The following is a 25,747-nucleotide window of genomic DNA, read 5'->3' as shown; positions in this document are numbered from 1 at the left end:
TCGTGGGACGTGATCCCATTCGCTCTTCAGCGGATTCCTGAGCAGGTGTAGGTCTCACAAGGAGGCAGAGGCTTGGCACTTTTCACGCAATGCTGTGATCTGATTCTGGAGCAGCCAGTATCACACAGTCGCCCCTGGGACACAAAGCTCTAATGGCTGCAAAACTGTAAATGTCACAGTGATTTGGGCCAAGCGCCGTGAGGGAGAGAGGCTAACGGCGCGTGTGTGTGTGTGTATGTGTGTTAGTCTATTGTCATGTCAGATCCACTGCATGAGCAAAACAAATTGCTGTGAGAGGGCACTGAAGTAAAGCAGAGTAATTACAGTATGACAAAAGTAAGTACACAGACAAGACATATACGCACAATCCAACAGCACCCAGCTCCATATATTACATACACCTAACCTGCATGTGTTTGTACACTATAGCTTTGCATGCAAGGCCTGTGGGTCATCCCTGTAGTAACAAATACACGGATTATAAGCTTCTCATTAAGCCCTGGCCTTCTTTAGTTGTTTTCTTTCTCACTCACCACACATACATACACAGACAGTTTGCAGACTAAATAGAGGCAGATTTACCCTTTGATGGAAAAAAAGGGTCCTTGATTTCAGAGGAAGACAAAAGCAGGCCCCTCATTTCTAGCCAGGGACCATCACTTTGCCAGCATAATGATAACTGCCACATTTTATTAGCTGTAACATTAGCTCCATAAACTGGTCGAAAACCTTGATACCAGTGAACCTTTTAATGCTTCCAGCTGACTCATTCTCAAAAGGGAATCAAATAAAAAGAGTCTTTATTATTCACTTGATGGCCACATACATTATACCACGCTAAAATACTGACATCCGTTCACACGATGCAGTCTGGCTCAAATAGTCAGACTTGGACCTGCATGAACTACATCTTGTTTTGTTGAATCTTCCCAAAAAACATTCACACCAAATTCCATGGTTGCTACGACAGGACAATCACCACTCAGGGAACAGGTTGCAATGACAGAGCACTTGCTCACACATCGCATACAGTCATCAATACAAAAGCCCCAATTAAAAGATCGGTGTCTTTTTCCTTCCGTGGGACATTTCTTAATTACACACACCATAGGGGCAATTACACACCACATAATGAGTGAAACGCAAACACACATGCTTAAACACACACCCCCTCTGGAGGTCAGTCCATGGAGCAGACACGGCTGGTGAGGTTCACTGGCTTCCCTCATCTTCCATTGTATCAATACTAACTGGAAAAAAACTAGTTCATGCACATGGACCATATGTACCACACAGCGAGGCTTCAGGCACACCGTAGGATGTGAACACTAATTTAGTGAATGACTATCATGCAGTCTGCTACTGTATGATTATGCTGTGTAAAACATTGCACTTACATTAATGGGAGAGTTTTATCAAGGCTCTGGTGGTACATAGAGGCAGGCAAGGCACATATGGGAGCTGCAGATAAACAAGCCTATGGAGAGGCCACACATGTACACAGATGCAGACACACACTCGTGCACAAGCGGGCTGAGAGGCCAACGGACATATCATGACTCTTATATAAGCTTCCCGCACCCAGAGGTATTTATATCCCTCGTTTGTTATCTATAATAAGACATCTCTCTTTTTTCCCCCTCGCTCCTTCGTCAGACTCCCTGGTCCTGAAGCAGGAAAATCCTGATTAGTGTCCTGATGACTTGACAGAGAGCGATCGAGACACTGAGACAGAGAGCGAGGAGGAGAGAGGTGGAGCAGGAGACCAAAAAAATAAGTGACAAGAAAGATAGATCTCAGGTTGTGTCTGCGTGTGTCTGAATTATTGACTACACTGTAAATTCCACAGTGGGCTGGGCTGACAGCCAGCGGATTTGACGCTCTACATGTTTGTTCCTTGAGAAGTGTGTGTGAGTGTGTGTGCTGGTAATGAGATAAGGGTAGTGGTCAGGCCTGGTGTGTGTCAATGCCACCTGAGTCCTTAAGACTAAAAATGTTGCATCTGTCAGACACGGTATCCAGCTGTGCTGGTCACCAACTTATCAATCTGTCTGAGCAGAAAAAAAGGTCTGGAAATGGGGAGATGAATTTATCACAGGAACTATGAGTAGAGGGTGGAGCAGGAAAGATTAGTGTAAAAATGGAAAGTAACAACAGGAGCGGATGAAGACTGTAAAACCAGTTCCCCTTGTTTTAGTAGCTAGTTGTTAATAAGAGAGAGAGAGAGGGGCAGTGAATGAAGAAACCAAGGAGTGAATGTTCCTGGAAATAGGGCATTATATGGTGGAAGACGGAAATATGTAGATGACGGGTTTGAGAGAATCAAAAGAAGAGAGGGGAGAAGGAGAAGTGAAGTAGTTAGCGGTAAGGAGAAAGGAAAGCGACAGAAGTATTGGCTTTGACAAGACAAGATGCAGGCCCCTAATGAGATTTTGTCGCTTATGTGAATAGCTAGCCCCCCTCCCATCCTCCGCCTCCCTCTGTACCCCACCTTTCAGTTGCCATTCTGTGCAGCCACGTACAAGTTCTTGACAATATAATGAGAAAAAGCTGGCAGGAAAATCCTGGACTTGGTCCCATGTAAACTTACAGCCATCTCATGGAACAACCCAAATGGAAATGGGCTGAGGAAGAAGAAAAAAGACACTGAAAGAGAAAAATGTGACAGATTTTGAAAGGTCATCTTCTCATTCCTTTGCTTATACTATATTTGTGAACAGACTAGGGACTATGTATCTACTTTCAGTATTTGTACATCCTTCGGGTTATTACATTACAATTTCAGATTTGTTGCATTCTAAGCTAGTATATTAGCACAGAGTGTTGCAAGGCTGATATTCTAGAAAATGCAATTTATGTTTGGTCTGTGCAGTAATTCATTTAATATAATATATCAGTGATTTTGGCAGGAAATTGTAATCTACACAATTTACCTTCTATGGAAAAGTAGAGGAAATTCTAAAATAGCATTTGTGTTTGTTTCTTAGTGGACGAGCCCTTGCTCCATTTAAGTTGAGACCCTCTTGATCGACAGCTGACCTGCCAACCAACTAACTAACCTTCCACAAGTCAAACACCAAACCATCTTATTAAACAACAAAACAGAAAATCATCCACCAGCTATTTAGCAATGAACCAATCCAATACCCAAGCAAACCACATATCCACCAATAAGTCATGTCACGTAACCCACTAACAACCCTACCACAATCCAAACTATGTCCCAACTGCTCAGAAATCAAACCAACCAACTACTCAACCAGCCAATACTCAACCCAACCATTCAACGTCCAACCAATCATCAACTCCGCTGTCAAACTACCAATCTACTCCTCATGCAATCAAGCTACGTAACTAGTCAAACATTCAACCATCCAACCAGTGGGCCAGCCACATGACCACACCATAAATCATCATCTGGAGCAATAATAAAACTAGACCACCATTCCTGATAATTAACTGCAGATGACAGTGACAGCATTGTTTTGTTATTTTAATGCATCTTAATAAGTCATGTTTTGAAGCAGCAGTAATTACTGCAGGGTTTTATCTGCACTAATTGTTCTCCCTGTACAAATAATTGATTGACAATCAGTGGCAAATTTGCTATCTGGAGAGTGGAGACGCACACACAATTGTGCATCTCAAATCACAGAGATTATGTGAGGAGAGATACTGGAGCTGGAGATGCAAACAAAGGCTGTTCAGACACACACACATGCACACGGTGAGCGGATGTTTAAGGGCTGCAGATGAGTTATTTCCTCCATTGGGGGAGCTAGCCTGTGGTTTTTACAGGATTCACAAAAACTTGTTAACTAGGTCACCAGAGTCACAGGGTGAGGGACGTTATATGAAGTGACACGGCAAAATATAGTAAGAAAGAGCCAGTTTGAAGCTTCCACTCGTTTCTACTTGGTTCCATACCTTCCTCACACACACAGGAAGCATGGTATCAATTATCAAAGTCATCAATTTAGTCCAAATGTTGATCACAAAACACAGACTGAAACAGCAAAACCAAGCACACAGATACAGGGATACAGTGAGAGTTCCTCCTGCTGCGGTCAAGCAGACAACGGTGGCTGTTGGACCACTGGTGTCTCAGTCTCTCCGCTTGGGTATCAGGTTACCTGGTCCTCCTCTGCCAACACACACACACACACACACACACACACACACACACACACAGCCTCTTGGCCTCACACAGTTAAGTAACCAGGTTACTCTGAGAAACAAGGTTACACAGGTAATCAGAGACTCCTTAAAAGCTTTACCAGAGAACATGGCAAACCGCAGCTTTAGTGTGCGGAGCTCCACTGTAAATCCAAAGTACTGTGAATCACTCTGTGCTCAGATTAGTCTGTCAAGGTTTATCACTAGATGTAAACGGTGATGCTTCAGAGACACACTTGAGGACTTTCCATTGATTATATCATTTTTAAACACTTATTTAGCGTCTAAAAGTGAGTGTGTTGAGTATAAGGATGTTTTCTGTTTGGATTTTCTGTCTGTGGTATTTTGTTCACCTAGCTTCACATATTCTACAGTAAATTCTCATATTAAATATGACTTTTGCTCAATTAACATCCAGCAAGAACATATGTGGGATAGGTGAAATCATCTGTAACCTGCTGCCAGGTCTCAAACGGTAAACTTGTTGTATTGTACACTTGCACAGGACTTATTCCATCACTACTATAGGAGAGTCACATTCACGGCTGTTCTCTTATGCTTTTTTTTTTTTTACTCAAATCTAGTTGTATTACATTTTTATTCCAATATTTACACTGTGCCTTATCCCCCGGTTAATGCTTAGCTACAGTGATGCTGACATACATATATATGTATGCATCAATTATCTGTTAGATGGTGCCTATTCCATGGGTGATTGCAAGTGTAGTTGGGGGAACTGAATGCAAGAGCAGGCAGTGAAAATGTGTGGTTGGAGCTTGTGGATATAATCACTTGTCTGTGTATGCCTGTCCTAAAGAGGATGTGTGTGTGGGCTGCATGTAATGGTCTTGTTTTTAATAATGTACTATAGATGTGAAGCGAAGTGAAAAGCGAAGCCAAAGCGACTAGATTGCCCCCAAGAGGCTGTCTGCAGTGGAGGTCATAAACCTCCTCCATGCTTGTGGATGGGACATGGGCCAAGCTAAACTGTCAAAGTGCACGTAAAATAATTCATTTTTCTGTTAAGTTTGGTTTTAGTTTTATGCAAGAAAAACAGGGTGAAAAGTCATGATTCACAGGTGAGACCGACTTGGGATTGGCCTGGTGATTGTGGCTCCATCCCCCCGATCACTAGGCAGACTCTGGCCCCAAAAAAGGCAGCATTTATATCCAGGATACTTTGGCATCATTTCTGGATAGTGGGAGGAAGTGAAGATTTATCCATCTTTACACACAGTCTATATAATGCAGCCACAATGCTTGAGTCTCTGTGCTCCAAACAGATTTTAATACACCAAGTTTGCACCAGTAAAGATAAATTGAAACCTTATATTTCCTTGAGGAGGAGCTCATGAGCAGCAAGTCGAAGCAATTTGCAAAATGATGCTAAATACCCAGTTGTTTCTGTTCAATACATAATCTGGTCGAGGTTAAATAACACCGCACTGTTTCTACTGTAAAACATAATAATACATGTCTATCTGTGCCCCAAAGGAGGGTTTTTTCATGTGGAACAAGAAATGTAAAAGCTTTAATGAGCTGTGTAGGTTGAAACTAAAGCACGGCAGCAATCAGTGATAGAGAGTAGAAAAATGAGTTGCAGGCTGGTTACAAAGGAATCTCTTCTTTGTGCTCAGTCTGTTTGCAGTTTAACAGCTTAAACAAAGCTCCTCATTAAGAACAGGCCTCATACTGCGTCGTCTACTCACACCTTACTGCAGTCTGAGCGCTGCCTCGGCCCCGTTCACTTTCACGGCCCCACTCCCGCTCTCCCGCCATCTCCCTCTGATTGTCGGTGCTGTTATTCATCAATAATTGGCACTTTAAGTGTGGCGGTGGCTGAATCACTGGATTTCACACACATACTGTGGAGTGTGTAAGGAGTTTGTCTTCGCCAGTAAACTGAACTATCACTGTCAGTGAATCAGTGTTTGGGCTAGGTTCAACACATTACCCTAAGAGAACCTTCACTTTCTTCAAACAACCTTGGTGCCTGCGAGCGTGTGTGGAGTGTGTAAAAAACAGATGTGAGGGAGGTTGAAAGCACACACAGTAGGGCTGCACGAAATGGGCAACGAAACATCATTGCAATTATTCTGATAAATATTGCAATTGATATTTGGACGGGGATACGATAAACACTCATTAGTTTCCTTCAGCCGAATCCAAGAGCAAAAGTTCGGTGACTAACGGCGATAAATCTCTGCTAACATTAAATTCTGAATGTAACAAAGATTTTCAAGCACAATAAAGTCTTACTCCCACACACACATGCCTACATGAATCCCAGCTACAGGCCGTGCTGAATGTGTTTGACCAACACTGTGTTCTCATTAGAGTTTTTTGGTTGGCAGTTATCTAAGTTCTCATTCTACCACTTAGTTTCCATCTTGAAAGAAAAACTGCAGAGTGAGACAAGAGAGATCTGGTTCAGCATCTTTCCAATGATTCAACACATGTAACATTCGGCCTAATGAGACATACAACGTGATACATATTTGTTCTGCTGTTCCATAAGAGGGTTTTTTGTTGTGGAGAGCAGTAGTAATAACAAGGTAAGAGATTTCCCAGTAGGATATGCACGAGGTGTCATTAAGTTTGGGTCTGCAGAGTTTGAAATTCTTAAATAAACCTTTACTTTGATGATGCACCATGGTTTCTGCTACATACATTTTGCAGTGGCACCAGTTCACCTGCCACACGCACAGCCAGGACATTGGGATGGACAGGAGCAATCTAAATTTGCAATCTGACACCATCTATTAATAAGAACTTAATAAATCTGATTCCTAGAGGAAACATTGTGCACCATTTGTTTAAAACTGGTTGGCTGCAGGAATCAATGTTTTTCAGCAAATATGGGATCAAATGTGCAATGTAAAGATATCACTTGTAGTTGTCTTGGTAGTCAAAATATCCCATCCTGCAGTTTCTCCTCAGGTTTATGGAGTATTTTAGCATCTCTGTTCTTGATTTGTTGTTAGTTTTGCTCACTCTCTCAGATTCATCAACTTCTTTTCCAAGAGCATAAAGAAACACTTAAAATAACTCACTTCACAGTACCCGCCCAGCACCAACCACAACACAGACCAACTAACTGGTGAACATGACTGAGCATCTGGTCACTAAAAAGTCCAATACTTTCCTGCGGAGTTGGTAGAGACCAAAGGTTGTAAAAAGTGTATATTGAATATTGGACTTGAGTTAATCTGATAACTTTCCTATGAGCCTGTTGGTGTTAGCACCACAAGTGTGTCACACAGAAAGTGTACCACAGATGTCGAGTTGCCTTCTTAATGGTCAACAGTACATGACATTAAACGTGCAGCTCATCTGAGCTGTGTTTTATATGAAATACACATTCCTGCTTTTAGAAATTCAAGATGAGCAGATTCAGCAGTTAAATATTAATATGATAATGTGTGTAGCTCTGAATACACACACACACACACACACAGCCCTTGTGGCCAAGCAATTCACATGCAAAGTACATGCAAGTCACATTACATGCTCAGCGAAACACATGAATCACAGACTTAAAATTCCCTTACTCACTAAACTAAAAAGGCTGTGCATGGTTAAGTAAATGAATACTTAATCAAACACAAGCTGTCAGTGCATATAGTTCTTGTCAGCCTGCAGTCAGTTAACACACAGACTCTGTTCCTGTAGAGAATACAGAAAATGCACTGACATGTGCATACAAAATGCATGCTCTAACACCTATGATAGGAGTTCTGATAGAATTTGCAATAAACTGCAAGAAGTTGGAAATGTCGGAAATTCTCGGAGGAACCGGGAGACGGGATTGGGGGTGAGGGGGAAAGCAGATGGAGAAAAAAATATCAAAGTAAAGTTGTTGGTGGGTACAGGCCTACTTTTTCACCTCTTAAAAAATGCTCTCTGAAATCCCACGCCGATCTCAAACTGAGCTTCGCTTTTTTATTTCACCCCCCACCCCCCCACCCCACCACTCTTCTTTTTTTCCCCCTTTACTCCTCTTCTACTGGTGTTCGAGGCAATGGGAGATGGAACACACAGCCCTCCTCGTTCTCCAGCCAACGTGAGGCTTTTAACTTCAGGAAAATAAACTGAGAAAAGAGAAGCAGGAGAGGAGGTGGTGGTGGAGGAGGGGGAGGAGGAGATGGGAAATAAACGACGGGGAGGGCAGGAGACATTTTCTGCTGATTAAGTAAGTGTTCGCTTCGGCTTCCATTATTTGACAGACACATCACAACAACAAGCAACAAATGTGAAAGCCCGCTTTGCAAGAAAACAGCAAGAAAGCGAAAAAAAAACAGTAGCATATTTCCACACAATCCCGACACTCCCTTGAGCGCTAGTGGTTTTGTCTGCCTTCCAATGAGGCCATTTCAACATGATGACAAACACCTAGCCTGGCCAGGTGTCCTCCCTTACTGTTCTGGGCCATGTAATCCTCTGCTTAAATCAGTGTGAGCAAAGGAATAGAGAGCACTGGACGAGTTCCCAAACTACTCTCCTCCTCCTCCTCCTCCTCCTCCTCCTTTTGGCACAACATCCAGCGCCCCGCCAGAGAGGGGACACCTACGGGAGTCCTAGGGAAGTGTGTGTGTGTGTGCGCTGCTTACACAACCGCACAAACTCACTCACTCACACAAAAAGCTTTCACTCTCTCGAAACCATACACAGATTCTGCAGGAATCCTTAGCAAAACCAGTGGAGGGAATTTCACACAGGCAATGTGCAGGGCAAAACATCACTTGCACTATACACCCCAGGGGTCTTCAATTAGACCCTAAATACCTCTGCAAATATCCAGGGGTCCTAATTACTTCAGACTGTTGAAAATGGCCACGGGCCGCGTGAGGCCAGGGGCTTACCAAGGATATGCCTGTTTAGAATAGATTCTGGCCCCGAGATCAGTCGGGTTTTCCTGAGTTGTTGGGCTAGAGCAGCAGACAGAGGAGGCTCTGTGCATCAGAGCCAAGGCAGTGCTCGCTGCCGCTGGTGCGCCGTGCATGTATTAATAGCAGGAGATAGAAGAGGCTGCTGCAGGATTGATTCTCCAACCAAAGAGCAAGAGAGCTAGAGACATGGTGTGGAGAGGCAGCAGCGGCAGCAGCCGTGGAACAACAGAAGTAGAGTTAAAAATATAGATAAAGATACATCTGGTCTCTTGGATACAAAGCGTCAGTGTGCACACAGAGATTCATGTAGTAGAATCTGCGTGAACACACAGGGGCACAAAGACAGATCGATCTCAGTAACGTCACAATGCATTACAGAAGCACTGACCTTTTCCTAAATCGCTGCAGATACACATTAGAGATCAAACAAGAAGAAGACAGAATGTCTAAATACAATCCTCACAGTCCTGGGGACGCATGTACACACACACACACACCAAAAAGAACATTCAAACATCTTCATAAATTACCCAGGAGTCTTCTCATTGCTTTCAAACACATCTTACATTTCAAAGCAGTGGCTGTAAATCTTCACTGTGTACGCTACGTCCATGTCCAACCACAGATCTGATTTGACTGAAGAGAATAAGCCATCGCATGAAAAAAAAAAAAAAATTCTGCATCGCAAGGAATCAAAAATTTAGATGATCGTATAATGATTTCAAAATTGTCTGATTTTATTGTGCGGCGTGCCCACAACTAACTTCTCAACATATATAAATCTTTTCCAAAGGTCTGTGACGCAGATCGCAGCACATCCGCAGGTGACGCAGTGGGCTCCGCCTGCAGGTCAGCATTTATTATGCAGGCTAGAACACTGTGCAGTTGAAAGTGCGAGAAAATAGGTCACATGTACAGAATTGAAGTACAGTAAAAAGATATTAAACTAAGATAAGATGAAGAACGTCTTCAACTAAATTATTATTGTTACTGTTCGTATAATACCCCCCCAAAGAACTGTGAAATCCAAACCAAGAGATTGGTTGTGTGCAGTTAATCTTATATATGTGACTAGATCATTGACGGCAGATCCAGGATAAGTTGATTAAAATGAGTGTGATTTGGAGGCAGTACAGAACGATAGCATGTCAGAAATATCCCAAACGCTAGTACTGATAATCAATCACACAAAGGGCTAAATGACAGCAGACAATAATTATCATAAGCTAGGGGGAATAAAGTCATATGGTTGCTATCATGCATTGAAGTTGAACAGTGGAAAAATTTTACTTTTCCAGACGACAAAGATTTCTGTTTTAGAATTTCTCAACTTCGGCAGCTTTTAACCATGAATGTGAGCAAAAAGACTAAACCACATCCTCCGTGTTAATGTCAGTGTGGTTATCATTAGTCTTAAGCAAAGATTAACATTATTCATCACTTTTTATCGTCCAATTGCTTCGGACCATCCTTTGTAAACTGAAAACTAACAGGAGGTCTCTTGGGTGATATAAAGTGATGAATAATGTGAATCTTAGCTTTAGATCAGTCAAACCAAATGAGTCAAGTTTAGCCAAATCTGCTGCCATGACTTGGGGATCCAAGTTGAGGGGTGGGGGTGTCTGTGAAGAGACCCCCTGACAGATAACAGTTTCAGGATTGTCTCCGATTTGCTCACGGAGGAGCCACATGAGACTGAAGTGCCCCTGCTACTAAAAAAAGTCTATTTGTAAGACCTTTGAAAATGTGACATTTACAGACATGTAAATCAGCTGTGATCGCTGGCGACCAAATAAAGAAGGAGAAGAAAGATGGAGGTACAAAACAGACCAAGATGGGGCCTATGAGAGAGAGCCGTAAGTGCAGGCAGCATGGTGAACGACCAGATATTCAACAGACTTTAGACCTCAATTAGAACAGTGACAAATGGAGGTGTGTGGAGGGGGTGGAATGTTAAGCAAAAGACAAGGCAGAACGAACGGATGGTGGGAGGGAGGAAGGAGGACGTGTGGGAGGCATGTAGACAAGGGAGGAAGGAACAGAGGTAATCCGAATGACATTAACACACACACACACACACACACACACACACACAGGACCTAGGAGAAAAAACAAAGACTGTCTGAAACCTCCAGAGCACATTCCTCCCCATGGCCCTCGCACATCCAGCCACCGAGACACACACACGACAGGGAATGACACAGGGAAGCAGAAAAGAGTCTCCAGAGACTCCTTTCTCTCCCTCTCCAGAGGAGTGAATCAGTGCAGGTCTGTACACTTATGAATCAATAATATACAATAACACGCTTCGGTGGCAGGAATGATTCGATAAGGCTCTGTGACTTGAGTAGACTCCACCCCTCCCTTGCTAACCCACCTACCCACCCGCAAAAGCAAAGGCCGAGCGCTCGATAAACAGCCACTCCAGGTGCGTATCAATAAACTCATTATCACACGCGGCCCACTCACTGTAGGCCCTGCTCACGTGAGGTTGATGGATTTTCATCACTCACGCAGCCGTTATGAAAAGTCAATCTGAAGCAAACACGGGTCGTGCAGGAACCAGAGCGTGACGTGGGAATGGTGAAGCAGGTGAGGGCCAACACACAGACACACATGTTGGATCTATAGCTGCAATGGGCCACACACCTCAAATCTGATCTTTTTGTTCATGTTAGGTCAGAAAGCTTGTTCACAGGATGCACACAGGCTTGAAACGAAGATGGTATCAACACACACAAACAACCTTGTCGAGCCAGGACTCAGAATGGTCCTCACATAGATTTCTTTAGTGTATGGACATGTGTATCTTCTGTCAAGTGACTGTAGGTGCAACTGCAATGAGACTCACACCTCAAATCGGTTTTTGCTCATATAAGTTCATAAAGCTAATTCACTGCACACACACACACACACAGACACACACACAGACAGACAGATTTATGTCAAAATATGTGTGTTAGGGTCAAGCTGGCCACGTGCTAACCCTCTGACCCCTGGTCTTGTGGTCATTCAACAGCCCTGGGGTCAACCGGAGAAGCTGCGCAGCGCAGCAGGTGTTTCTTACCTGCCACAGGTGGAGGCCGCGCGTATATGGTGCGCATGAGCAAGCTCCTAAATCTCGGGGGCTAAAGTAAAAGGATATGGGTTGCACACCATCTTGAGACACCAGCTCCGAGGCCGCGTGGTTTGCTTCAGGTAAAAGAAGACCACGGGGGCCATGGTGGGGTAGGGCAGGCTCTCATCGCCGCTCGCAGACGCTTCCTCCCCGCTCGCGGAGATCCCGTCGGGCGCAGGGGACGCCGGCTCCATCACCGCAGCCGCCGCTGTCGCCTCCCCGCCTCCTGCCCCGACCCCGGACAGGTCGTTGAGCCGGATGAAAGTCCTCGGCAGAGAGGAGCGACCCTCCGAGCCCCTGGCATCGGGGACCCCGGAGAGATTTCCCCCATCCTCGGCCATCATTCACCTCCTGTGGGCATATGTGATGAGACAGTACAGTAAACATGGAGATGTCCAAGTGTCTGCAGAAGCCGTAACAGTGCGCATTAAATGGGAGGAATGTGATTTAGGAAATATGAGCAATGAAATGTGGTGATTTTTCTTTGAAATCTACCAACTTCTTAACAACCTGGATGTGCTCACAATGAGATAAATAATGGATGAAGCTGTGGGGGTGATGGGGTTTATTTTAAGAAGATATGCGCACACCTCACAGAAAAAATATTCTTAAGAAGAGAAAATATGATAAATTGTTCATGGTTACATATTGGCTTATTAACTAGGCTTCATAAAGGTAGAAGAGGGAGCTAACATTCCTCTTCATCAGAGGCAATGCCAAAAATCTCCCTCTCTCCTCAGCAACAAAATCCTGCGATTGTTAGGCTGTAATTTCGTTTCCAAAGTTCAGCAGCATCACTCATCAACCACTGCCAGTCGTTTCTGAAGTGATTGTTTTTCTGAAAGAGTGCAGGGGCATCTTCCCATTCGATTTTATTACCTGTAATGGATTCTGTAGATGTGCCCAAAGTGCGCTCAGTCATCGCATGATCAGTTTTTGTCGTGGCTGTAAAGTCCACAGCAGCCTGAAGAGGGGAATAAAACAAAATCCCACTGGGTAAGAAGGAGAGAGGAGATGAAGAAGAGGAGGAGGAGAGGGTCCTTGTGGGTTTTGGTGCGTCTTGAGGGGCAGTATAGTTTCCAGGTGGTGCGTCGCCGCGCGGGTCAGTCTCCGCAGACGCGGTGCGCCCGAGCCCCGGTCTCCGGTGTCCAATGAGCGTCTTCCAGGGGCCTCAGCAACACTTCATAATCACCCCCAGTTAGAAAGAGGAACACATGGAGCCGGGAGATGTCTTGTGCTGCAGCGCGCAGTCTTTGTTAATATATTAACCGCGCGCACAAACTTCTGTATGATCCTCCTCCTCCACAGAGCTGATGGACAAACCTCAAAAAGAGAGGGAGAGGAAACGAAAATCAATGACCGATTCGTTTCCCCCGCGTTTTTCCTCCTTTAAATTAAGAATCCAGGACTTTTCGTTGCATCCACAGGCGGTTTGAAGCGCGTATCCCGCATCAGTGTTTTACAGATCCGTGGAGATGCTGCTGCGCATCCTGTCTCTGGACACAAACAGGCATCAGGCGCTGATACTTTCTCACATCACAAACTGCTTCCACTCATCTTTGCGCATAAATGAGCAGCCGGGCAGCTCCTTGCTCTCGCTCTTGTCTCCTCCTGACTGTGTTCGGTCGGTTCCGTCCATCAGCAGAGCTCGCACAGCTGGATGGAGGATCCTAACTTCTCACTCGCCGCCCGAGCGCCCACTCTGCGCCAATCGCCGCGCGTCCTGACCTGGAGCGCGCTCCTCACTGGCCGAGCTCCCTGTCAATCTAAGTTGTCCATGGGAGGGGAGGGGGGCCAACAGCTGGAATCTTATTGTCAACTGTCAGCCAATGAGAGGCAAGGGAGTGGTGGCATCTTGCAGAATCGCCGCGTGATTGGCCCAGAGCTTTATTATGGGGAATTTCGAGGGAGGGGGGAGTTGCCACATGGTGCAATGTGACTCCAACCGAGAGGGAATACTCAGGTAACTATAGACTAAACGTGTCTCCCAAGTCCAGAAGAAAAAACTTACATCCCAGCTAAACCATAGATCCCAGACCTGACCAGTCCTGCATTAAAACCCTGTTTAAATGGCATTTATAGAATGAAGTGTTATATAAGGGTTTATGTAATATAAGTTACAGCAAAATGTGAACTCAGCAGTCTCAAAGTCTTACAATGCAAAATGTCACAAAATCATTATGAATCTAAATTATGCCATTCTGTGTACAGGAGGACCCCTCATCTTGCCTCAGGGACCCCAGGAGGCCCCTCAAGGTCCAGCCTGGGAGCACTACTGACATTATCACATTTGCAGAGAATGGATAATTAGCACAGACTTTGAGTCATTAAGTTTAATAAAAGTGAAAATATGTCATTGTTATGTAAAAATGTACATGTAGGTACATAAAAATAACAATGAGACTTATTTTGGTCATTTCTGTTGCAAGATTTTGAAACCCTGGAGGAGCGCTCTGATATGTATGGTGGTGGCCACTAGGGGAAGATGTTTCCCCAGGCCATCTCACTCACTCACACACGCACGCTCACACAGTGCCACACACACACAGCTGGTTTAGGCAGTGATGCAGCTTGTGAGGCAGAGCAAAGAGTTGCACTCTGTAGTTTTTAAGGAATATGGAAGTATCTGCATTACAATGCTACCCCCATTCTTATGCACTCACACTTTTAGTCTTGGAACATTACTCAAAAGTAGCAGCGGCATTCTTCATATTCATTATAGTGCATGATCATTGATCTGAGAGCAGGAGCAAATCAATGAGCAGCACCAATTTATTTTTCATAGAATTGGTTGCAGCCGGCGCTTGTGTGCAGTAGCAAATATTAATCACCTAGGCTGTTTACATGAAGCGTGAAGACCGAATAGCACACATGCACACATGACCTAAAAAATAAATAAACACCTGCATGTGAACAAAGGAGGAGACAAAGTAAGAACACATGAGGGTGTGAGTTTACAGCCTCTGTCAATACTTCCTGTTTGGTCAGATGACTTAATTGTTCAATGTCTTAACAGGGTATCCATTAAATATACTGATTAAAACACTGCTTTGACCTATCAAGCAGGAAGAAGGCACTGCTCTGAATACACAATGAAGATCTGGTTCTAGGTAAAGTTGCACCTAAAAGAAATACAACCTTCATTTATATTAAGAAATACAAAAATGCATGTATAATTCATAAACAGGAATAAAGCATCAGCATTTCAACACAGAGTGCTCCCCAAGGCTAATGTGTGATGGGTTGATGAATGGTGTTTGTTAGCGCTGGCTAGCTCCAGCTAAGACCCCAATTTATCAGAGATGAGTGTTCTCATCTTCCAGGAGAAATTCTCCCCTTAGTCCTCAGACTGACCAGCAGCATTGTTTACACTGTATATGGACTGTATACAAAGATGGAGGCCCCCTGGTGGCGACTGCAGTAGAAGTCATAGTCCCATTTGCTTCATGTTGGTGGATTGGACATGTAGTAAACCAGAAATTCAAAAGTAAAGGTGAAATAATTGTTTTTATTTTAATGTAGTTCTTCTCCTACTGATTTTGTTCAGTTGCCCATTTCCTGGTCAGTTTGGTTTGAATGTATCATTATATTTATCAACATGTGGAATGAACTTCTTCATGTAGATTGTAATGAACTAATGTGTTACGAGTTTTAACAATTTTAGCAATATGATCAGTACGTTGTTACTTTATGCGATGCTTGTGCCATGGCTCTCTGGATAGTCATTTCGGTCATTTCGGTGCACCATCTTGGTCCAGACTAAAATATCTCAACTCCTTGATGGGGTCCCATGGACATTTATAATTACATTGTTGGTCCCCAGAGGATGAACCAATATAACTTTGGTGTTCCTCTGATCTTTCCTCCAGCAGCAGTATGGCTTTTAACAGCTGAATTTTAAGATACATGTCCCAACAACTATTGAATGGATTGCCATAACATTTGATGTCTGCCACAGGATGATTTTTATTAACTTGTTAATCCTACTACAGTAATCTAGAGCCATCATCAGAAAAACTGGAATAGAACTGTTCATATCCCAAACTTTATATGACACTGGAGCTTTCACAAATGTTGCCTCTGTGTCATTGATCTCAGTCATTATCTTTTCCCTATCCTAGAAAGATGACCTGTTTTTATGCAAATGACTGACACAGAATCCTTTTCAGCTCCAGAGTCTCTGACCTTCCCTGTGCTGTTGACTACAATACCAATCTGTACATTGCCATCTTTATGAAACCAGCTGACTGCTATTTTAATTAACTGATAAGTGCTTACTTCTGATTATCATACAGTAATAGACCGAAGGGTGTGTACTGTACTTGTCTGATTTGTCTCCATGAACCATCATTACACCCCCCCCAGGCTCTAGCAGTGAGGTTTGTCCTCAGAAGTGATAATTACTTTATTGATCATTAAGTTATTCTATCTCTCCTCGTTCCAATGTTGTTCTTACTGTTAACCCATTTCACTGCATGATAGAAGGCTGTCTAATCACTTAACACTTTATGTTACCTAAGCAACAACCATTCCAGAGTTCCACTTTGGGCACAGCACCCATTGAGTATTTTCATTCAATCACACAGGGTTGTTAAAAACCAAAGATTACTGTTGTTTCATGAACATATATATCCATGATAATCACAATTGTTTGTTTTAGCTCCCAAAGGTGCCAGAGGACATAAAGTCATATTTTAGCTCTTGTAGTCTCCTTTGAGACAAGGATATAAACAAGTAGACTATATTTTAATCTCCTATACAATGCCTTTGCATCACTAGTACTGGAGGAAAACCGGTCGTCATACAGGATTTCATATTCTCTGTTATGTCACAGGAAATCTAGCAACTACAAATTCCAAAGCAGGGGAGGAAGTCAACTAAACAAAATGGAAATACGGAAAAAACCCAATTCAACCGACAGCATGTTGAAATATGTCAAGCTGGTTCCTTTTAATCAATAAAATCATCAGAAGTGGAACATTGTTTTTGTGGTTGATGTGAAATCCAGGAAGTTGCTATTGACAAATGCTGTTTAACTTTGCGGTATTCATTCTCTGGACAAGCAGCAACCATTCCTGAATCATGAGCCAGCAAACCTGCAGTCATTTGGACCTAACAAGTGATAATGTTTTTGATTCAGGACATTTAAGCCCTGTAAACTCACTTTTAAATTATAAGCACTGTTACTCACAACAAAGAACAGCAGTTGCTATTTATTGAGACTTTCACACTCAAAGACTCAGCTCATCTGTTTTAACAGGACTGTGTGGAAATGGTCCGATCAGATTTAACTGATAATGCTCGGAATATACTGTGAGCATTCACACACAGCTGCAGTCAGACTTTGATTTAAATTTCACATTACTGTGATGAATATATGGACATCACAAATCAAACAATTACAACATGGAGTATGGAGGCTATGTGGTTGCAAACAGATTTAGCAATGCACTACTATTTATGGTGAAAGCCGGGGTCAGCTGGGGGTCAAGGGACATAGACCAAATGGCACATAGGTGATCACTATTACATCAGCCACTTTAGCAAGGGTCATATGAGGTAGAGGACATCCACCTGATCAAGGAGGTAGCAACCTCTACACGTTTGAACCTCTGGCTTAGCTGAACCTCCTGTAACTGAGGGTGCAGCTGGCCTCAAGTGCATGGATGTTCATGTGTGTCGGGGGGATGAAGCAACATTTGTCATTAATCCATTTCATGTGAATGACACAGAACAGGTACATTTTCTTTATATATAAACCCTGTCTACTAGAAATTACATTTCTAAACTTAACTGCAAGAACACCTTTTCTAGGAATTGTAATCAGCTGCTGGAATCAGCTACATTTAGGCAGAATCCCAGTTATACCAGGGTTCACATTCAGAGTCCTCTAGTTAACACAAAAGAAACTTGGGTTAAAATGAAGGAAATATGGGGATTTTGGTTAAATGTAAAACATATCGGGTCTGAAATTACAGCAAACCCTTGTCTGTATTAAATCAAACCAATATCACTCCCTTACCGTAATCAAGTCCTGTTAGCATAACTATAAAATGGTTGAAAGGACAGAAAACAAATACAGTGCCAAATAGTGATTACCACAGTATTGAGGTCCTGTCAAAACACTTGCCTGACCAATAACATGCTAGTCTAATTAAAAACAAAATTACCCCAAAAATTTGAACATAAATCAGTGTGATAAGAACTACCTAAAATAATAAAAACTATCAAATGTATACTTTGACTTTTGGTTTATGTCCCATCCACTAACATGGAGAAGGTGGGATTTATGACCTATATTGCATCCAGTGACTAGAGGGCAATGTGTAGAGTGCTTATATCTGTGAACAGGTGCACATGTATGTGCAATATGGTGATAAATTGGCCAATCAGTCTTGGCGGTGGTGTACATTCTCACTTGTTGACATGTTATTGCGCCATTAGAATGATTCCTGTTGCATTAGGTCTGAAAACGCCATAAACAACGTGAGAACAGTAAAACATCTAGTCCACCTCATGGTGTATTAGGCTGGACTATGGCCTGACTGCCTCTTGAAAACATTCAATACACACACTTACCAAACACAGTCGCATGGCTGGACTGAACAGGGCTGGCAACCAGATGCAAGTCTCACTTTTCTATTTATCTGTTGAATGATAAATAGAAGAAAAGGAGCATGTCAGTTTATTTTAGCCAACATGCAATCCAAAACAATACAGTAATACAATGCACTCTGTGTGACTCATGTAGTGTGTCAGTGCGTGTGTGTGGGCGTGTTATGGGAGCCCGAAGAGGGTCAACATCAATATCAGTCGTTTAGAAACAAAAATCACTTCTAATTGAAATATGTTAAACACAAGACTCCAGACTATACAAAGCTGTGACTCTGAAGCTTTTCCATTCCTGTTTGCCCACCTAGAAATCACACGTGATTTCAGCGATACTGATTCACATGTTGGTAACCTTGGTTACGGAGCAGAGCAGCTCCGAAAGGAACATTTTCAACACTTCATAAATTATACGCCTGTCATGACATGGAGGCAAAAAGATGAGGAGACTGCAGGGCCGACAGGGATATGAAGAATAGGAGTTGAACTGGAATAAGAGGGAAAATAAAGATATAAGACGAGAAGAAGGGTAGGAGGAGGAAGAGCAGAGAAACGAGGGTGACCAAAGAAGGAGATGGTGCATTGAGAGAGGAAGAGCAAAGAAGGAGAAGATATCCAAAATAGAGGCGAATTGAGATAAAGTGAAAAGAGCAGTGTTGGAAGGAAAAGGCAATACAAAGGAAAACAGGTAGAGATAGAGGAAAGAGCAGAACATAGAGATGTTGGGTGGACAAATAGAAGACAAATGAGTTTAAGATGAAGTACATGCAGTCGAACAAGAGGTCGTTTGGCTAAGACAAACAGATGACTAATAGATCAGTGGTGAGATGGGAATCCCACACTGCTTTTGATTTCCTCCTCCCTTCCCCGAACCTAATTAAAACTTTTTTTTTTTATGAATGTGCACTGATAACAAGAACTTGCTATTGCAACATGACAAAACAGTGACAGAGCTGAGGATACAAGTTGAGATGAAGGAGGGGGAGAAACAGAAGGGGCCCCTCAGCGCTTCCGTCTTTCATCTATTTCCTCTTTGAGCGTCCTCCAGCTCTGTTAGTGTCGGCTCCCACAGAGCTCTGCACTCCCACTGGGGGTCTTAGTGAGTCAACCCAGGACAGGCTGCTGTCCCTGTAGTGATGCAAGGCTATGTGGGGCCCCTGCTTTGGAGCCTGCGCTCCTAATAGCTCAGGGCACAGCAGGTTTTATATGGGTATGAGGAGATTGCACATTTCTCAAGTGTGAAAAACTACACTTCAACTAGTAAAGAGTGAATAAACGACTGGGATAACTGAATTGGGGTCAGTGTGTATTATGCCTCCACAAATTCATTATATACTGGATATATATGAATCAAAAAGCTTGTGACAGAATCATTCCAATACAAATACTTTTTAAATAATTCGGTTATAGTGATCAGGTAATCAGCTCATCGTGTTAATTTTGGGTCTTTTCACACATGTTTTTTTGTTTTTTTTACCAGCTCTGCCAGTAATTTACTGCTCCTCTCTGTCTCTATCATTTGCACTGCCAATCAAATCAAGCCAAACCAAGCGCGCCCGCCATCTCCTCCGGCTCCCCATACATTGACTAATCCTGTTGTCTTTACCCAGTCTGCGTTGCTTTGTATGTGTATGTGAGTGCGTATGTGTGTGTTCGAGTCAGCGCAAGAGAGAGAGGGAAAATGAGAGCTGGATATATATTAATCATGTTGGACCTGGACAGACGTTTCTACTTTATATATGTGTCGAGTATATATTATAATGAGAATTTACATGCTCACCAACAGATACTGGGTCAGGTGTTTATGTGCTCAGGACTGACACCCTAGGGCAATCTTTATACAGATATCTCCATCAGATATAATCATGGCATCCTATCCAATAATTAGGCTCACCAAAAAACAGAAATGCCAATGCTAAGGTGATAAAGGAAACAATATGGGATCAGCAAAGTCATCAGTGTTCATCCTCAGGGGATCAGGAATGTCCATACCAAATCTGTATTTAAACTAATTCCATTCATGTATTCTAATCTAGTTTCACATAATTGGGTTATTAGATAATCCATGCTACAAGCTTATCCACAGAATTGTAAACACCACACTGAGGCTATTATACATTGCTGTTTGAAACCTGATAAATATTGACAATAAGCACAATTACATGAGTAAAAAAATCTGATTGGAGCGTTACATACTCTAGCATAGATCATTCTTGTGCTCAGCCAACCAGCTGCTACCGAATGGTATGAGAAATCACAGGGTAAGTGTCAGCTGTAAAGATTACAGTGTGGTTATGTGGGTTAAAAGCTGGCTGCGCTTATTCAACACAGGAAAAGGAAAAGCGATCATGGCAATTGATCACTCCCACGGGACGAGTGTATTGACGAACCACAGACACATATTGTCATGTCTGACTGACATTACATTGACTTACATATTTTCTAGCACACTGACTTTAACTTCAACCATGTTTGCTACTTGTCTAACCCTAACCCTAACCTAACTTTAAAATAAGCTATGATTTATGTTATGAGAACTTGCTTCAAGTCCCAATAATGCCACTGTAAACACATTTTGCTCCCCACAAGGCTAATACCTGGAAATTCCCCCCTTACACTAACAGATACAATGCTGCTCTTGGAGAAGAATTACTTTATGATACTTTCCTCTCCATGAGCTCAAACTTTTCGAAGTCAAACTTTACTTTCCATCATTCCCTTTTAGTTTTGTCAAGTCTGTCCATCGGAAAGGAGTCCCTTTTGGATTCCTTCATTACAGAGACAGTACTAATGAGGTGGCCTGACATTGCGTGAGTGTGTGTTCTAAACCTCTGACCTCCGAAATGATCTACAGCTGCTACCTGCCAATTGCATCCAACAAGCAATGTGTTCACCTGTCTATCACATGTCCACTCACGCCCACACAGCAAGCAGACACAAGACTTCACTCACTCAAGACAAACTGTTCAAACTACTCATACAAACACACAAAAGCTGACAACACACTCCGATCATGTGAGAATACTTTCCTTCCTTCACCTCAGCAACAAACTGATTCCTCTTCATCATAAGGGGAAAACAGATGAAGGTGTTTACGTCCCGAATGCGATTGAAAAGGCTCTCGGCAGCCTTCCCTTCAGTGCCAAGATTGACTGAAATGTTGTGTTTCCATTCCGCACATCAGAAATAGCAGACAGCCCTGTGCTGTATGTTACCCAGTGGAGATTAAATAAAAGACCAGGGCCTTCACATTTGTCTCGAGCCATTTCCCCAACCGAAATGAGCGACTGGAAGGAAGATCAATATTTCCATTCCATGATGGCTCGGGTGGGTGTTTTGAATTATTTGAATAATGGAAAAGTGTAGGAGTTAGGGAGGAGTGTGCGTGAGTGTGCGTGCGTGAGTGTGTGTGTGTGTGTGTGTGTGTGTGTGCGTGAGAGAGAGAGCACGAGAGAGAGTCTGGAGCAAGAAAAGAAAGAGCATTAAAAGGGGGAAAGACTGTTTGCATGCATGCTGTCTGTGGACATGTATACATTACACGTGATGGAGTTTCCACATGTGTCACCACATATATGGTTCATCAGATTCCTCTCATTACCATGCTGTAATCCCTACATTCCCCTCGTCTGCCCACATCGACTTAGCGGTTACTAATAGAAACAAGATATGTAACTTACAACTCTTTATCCTCTATGGATAGGTGAGCATTGAGAAGTTGGTCAAGTTTGAAAATAATGTGAATCATACCTTATGCTGTGGTCTTTGTAGCCACCAGATATATAGTGTGTGAATACACAGCTTTCTTCCACCACCATCACTGAAACACCAAATGATGGAATCTCTCTTGGATGAACTCTGTTCATTCCTCTGGTGGAGTTCCTAGAAATTTGGAAAAGACAGAAAAGAGAATTAAATTAAAGAGAATTAAAGCTGGTTTCCTGTAGTTAACAGCGGTTGTTCATGACTTAAATCTTGAGCTCGAGCAATATCGATTTTGAGGGACTGATACTGATATTAGAGAGTAAAAAATAAAATAAATACAAAATACAATCCCAATGTCTATCAATTTACACCTAAACTTTAATATACTAATCAATATAATTATATTCTATAATTATTATAATAAACATTTAAAAACAAAAACAACCAAATAAATATAGCTGGAACATTTTTTACATGTAACAAACATAAATACACTTTTCTGCATCGTGTATTCTGTAATCAGCAAACATAAACACTGACACCAGTATTTTATCTTTATCACAAAACAGACAATGCATTTATCAACATTCATACAAGTGTGAATGCAACAGAGTTATAATAGTTAAAAAGAAAAATGCATTGTTGTTAAAAATGTGTCTGCGAGGCGCATATTTGCCACCAAAATCATTTCTTCTTCATTCAATTAATTTTAATTTAATTTAAATACACATGTGATTTACCCGTCAAATTTAAACAGACTGCACAACCCAGACTAGTTCTTATGTTTAAATTAAATATTATGTCTCAACAACTGCCAGACAATGTTTGTTTTAGAAATAGCATATTTTCTTACCTTACAACAAAACTAGTAACTACAGTTAGCCGCTAGCTAGTTGTATTTATTATGAACCTAACAACAAGTTAGATTTTTTTTCAACATTTAAGTTTTGCTAAATAAACACTAACTACTACCCTGGCTTTTAATCTTATAGCAGTCTTGTAGCTGCATGTGTTAGCCAACTATTAATGCCACATGTGCTAGCATAGCTAATGCTAAAATGTGCAGGAACAGGTGAGGAACCAAATCCAGACTTCAGAGGAGAGAAAAGTTTTTTATCTGACTTTAGCCACTAAAACTAGTGTTTGGTTCACTGGTCAGTCAGAACATGGCAGAGTTAAGAAAAACAATCCACTTACTGACAAGATGAGCTGGCAGCAGAGGAACCACAGCAGCTAACAACACACAGGTAAAAGTGATGAGAGCAGCTAACCAACACAGGAAGTGACCCAGACTGAGACAGGAAGTAAAGTGAGAGGGGCGCACAGCTTCAAAATAAAACAGGGACTAAAGAACTCAAGGTACAAACAATCATCCAGAAAAACAAAAAGACAGGAGAAGTCCAACAAAAGATGAGAAAGCCACAAAAAAGTTATAGTTTGAAAGGTAACAAACAGGGACAGTATTGTGAAAAGCATTCTACATTACAATTATAGATCCTCAATTTAATGCAGGTCATTGTTTACTTTAATTGAAAAGTGGAATATATTTAGCAATTAGATAAATCTGCTCGGTCCAGTCACACTTTTTATAGTTTTTATATTAAAAACCCATCACACGCTGACCACATCTGGCCCGAATGCTACAAGCTGAAACCATACAATGTATATAGCCTACAAGGTTCAAACACAATTTGGTCAAAAATTACCCACGAACCATTGTGTTGTGTGGGCCACATCACACCCATATACACTATGCTGCAACCACTCCTAAAACCAACATGCTGTTAAAAACTTGGCATGTTTGTTCCCATGTTGTCAGAACTGAGACTTTCTAAAGTCATGACAAGTCTAGTATAAATATGTACTATATGAATCTATAGTCTTGTTAAGAATCTTGTTTCAGGAACCATATATATGCATATGATCATTTTCATGGCAAATAGTATTAAGTTGTGAGGTCAAAAAGTCGACTTGTGTGCCAGGCCTCATCTTAACAAAAATGATGCTGTACTGTCAAACAACCACCCTTAACTTGACAGAATGACAAACTTGTCATCAATGATGGAAACAAGTGCTTAGACATGAATCACTGAATGGTAAATTAAGTTATATTATACCAAATAGACAGAAAGGGTGTCTTACTGAGTTCAAATGACCGTGCAGAGTTCAGGCGGGTTTCCTCTGGTCGCTGAGTCTCCAGCTCGAGCTGTTTATTATGTAAATTAAACTGTCTCATTCATCATGTGACTCTGATGAAATTGGCCACACAGGAATGTCACCTGGACACAGATCAGAGAGAAGGATGGCAGTGGTAGCAGGGGAACAGATGTGGTATCGTAGGCTGGAGAAGATCTCCATAAGCCACTGAAAATCTGGGCCTGTAGAACGTACACACACACGCACACACTCAAAGGACTGATGCCATCAGACAGAAGGACTGATTCGAGGTATCCATAGATGTCAGAGTGTGTGTGTGTGTTTTCTTTGGAAATATGGAGGGTGTAACTTGCTCCTCAGTGAGTTTTCTGAGCGGGTCTCTCCTGTCAGAACAGTCACACTTCATTAACCTGAGTGAGAGGAATAGAGAGAGGGAGACAGGAACGTGTGTGTGTGTGTGTGTGTGTGTGTGTGTGTGTGTGTGTGTGTGTGTGTGTGTGTGTGTGTGTGTGTGTGTGTGTGTGTGTCTGTGTGTGTTCCCAGACTCTGGCTAGCCTTCAGCTTGTTTCAACGTTCTGGAGAGAGTTACAGCCACAACAGCGAGAAGCCACGGAAGTGTTCGTTCTCTCTGCTGTAAAATGTCCAGAAGAAAAATGATCTGCAGCTTTTATCCATGTTCTTTGTGGTCACAGTGCTGTTCAGAGTTTAGATGTCTCATCAAATAGGAATTCCACTTCTACTTTATCAATCTTATTTCTCGGGGCCAGGAGTCTGTGAAGTAGCTTGCAGATGTGACATGCCTGCTGAGGTTTAAGCTCAGTCATTGGATATAGCAGATGCAGTATTATGCAATGGATTATGGGTGAAATTAAGGGTTTGTGTAACTTAGTAGAACAACGGAAACACCCATTTATCCAAATGAAGTTAAAAGGGTAAATCAGATTTAGAATTCTTGCAGTTGTTTTCCCCTTTACTGGAAATTACAGTTGAAAAGGTCGGGGTTTAAGGTTAAGCCTCTTCAAGATGTTGCAACGTCACCATGACAAAATTAACGCGAATCCATCAATCTTTCCATCAATCTTTATACGTATATATC

The 25,747-nt window shown here is 42.3% G+C and overlaps 1 protein-coding gene across 21 annotated transcripts in view; it reads right to left on the bottom strand.

The window, feature by feature from the left end:
• Positions 1-13,868, bottom strand: part of cacna1g (calcium channel, voltage-dependent, T type, alpha 1G subunit) — a 219,732-nt gene extending 205,864 nt beyond the window's left edge. For 15 of the 21 annotated variants that reach the window (XM_069517455.1, XM_069517456.1, XM_069517450.1 and 12 more), the window contains exons 1-2: positions 13,063-13,862; positions 12,212-12,534 (exon numbers count right to left, since the gene is read on the bottom strand). In XM_069517455.1, coding sequence (XP_069373556.1) covers positions 12,212-12,527 — 316 coding nt within the window. In that variant the 5' untranslated portion in view covers positions 12,528-12,534; positions 13,063-13,862. Of the gene's footprint in view, positions 1-12,211; positions 12,535-13,062 lie in introns of all 21 variants that reach the window. The other 6 variants (XM_069517468.1, XM_069517459.1, XM_069517469.1 and 3 more) reach the window with 3 other exon arrangements.
• Between the last annotated feature and the right edge of the window lie 11,879 nt (positions 13,869-25,747).

Source organism: Paralichthys olivaceus, chromosome 21, assembly GCF_024713975.1.
Source record: "Paralichthys olivaceus isolate ysfri-2021 chromosome 21, ASM2471397v2, whole genome shotgun sequence".
NCBI lineage: Eukaryota > Metazoa > Chordata > Actinopteri > Pleuronectiformes > Paralichthyidae > Paralichthys > Paralichthys olivaceus.
This window is presented reverse-complemented; position numbering and strand designations above follow the sequence as displayed.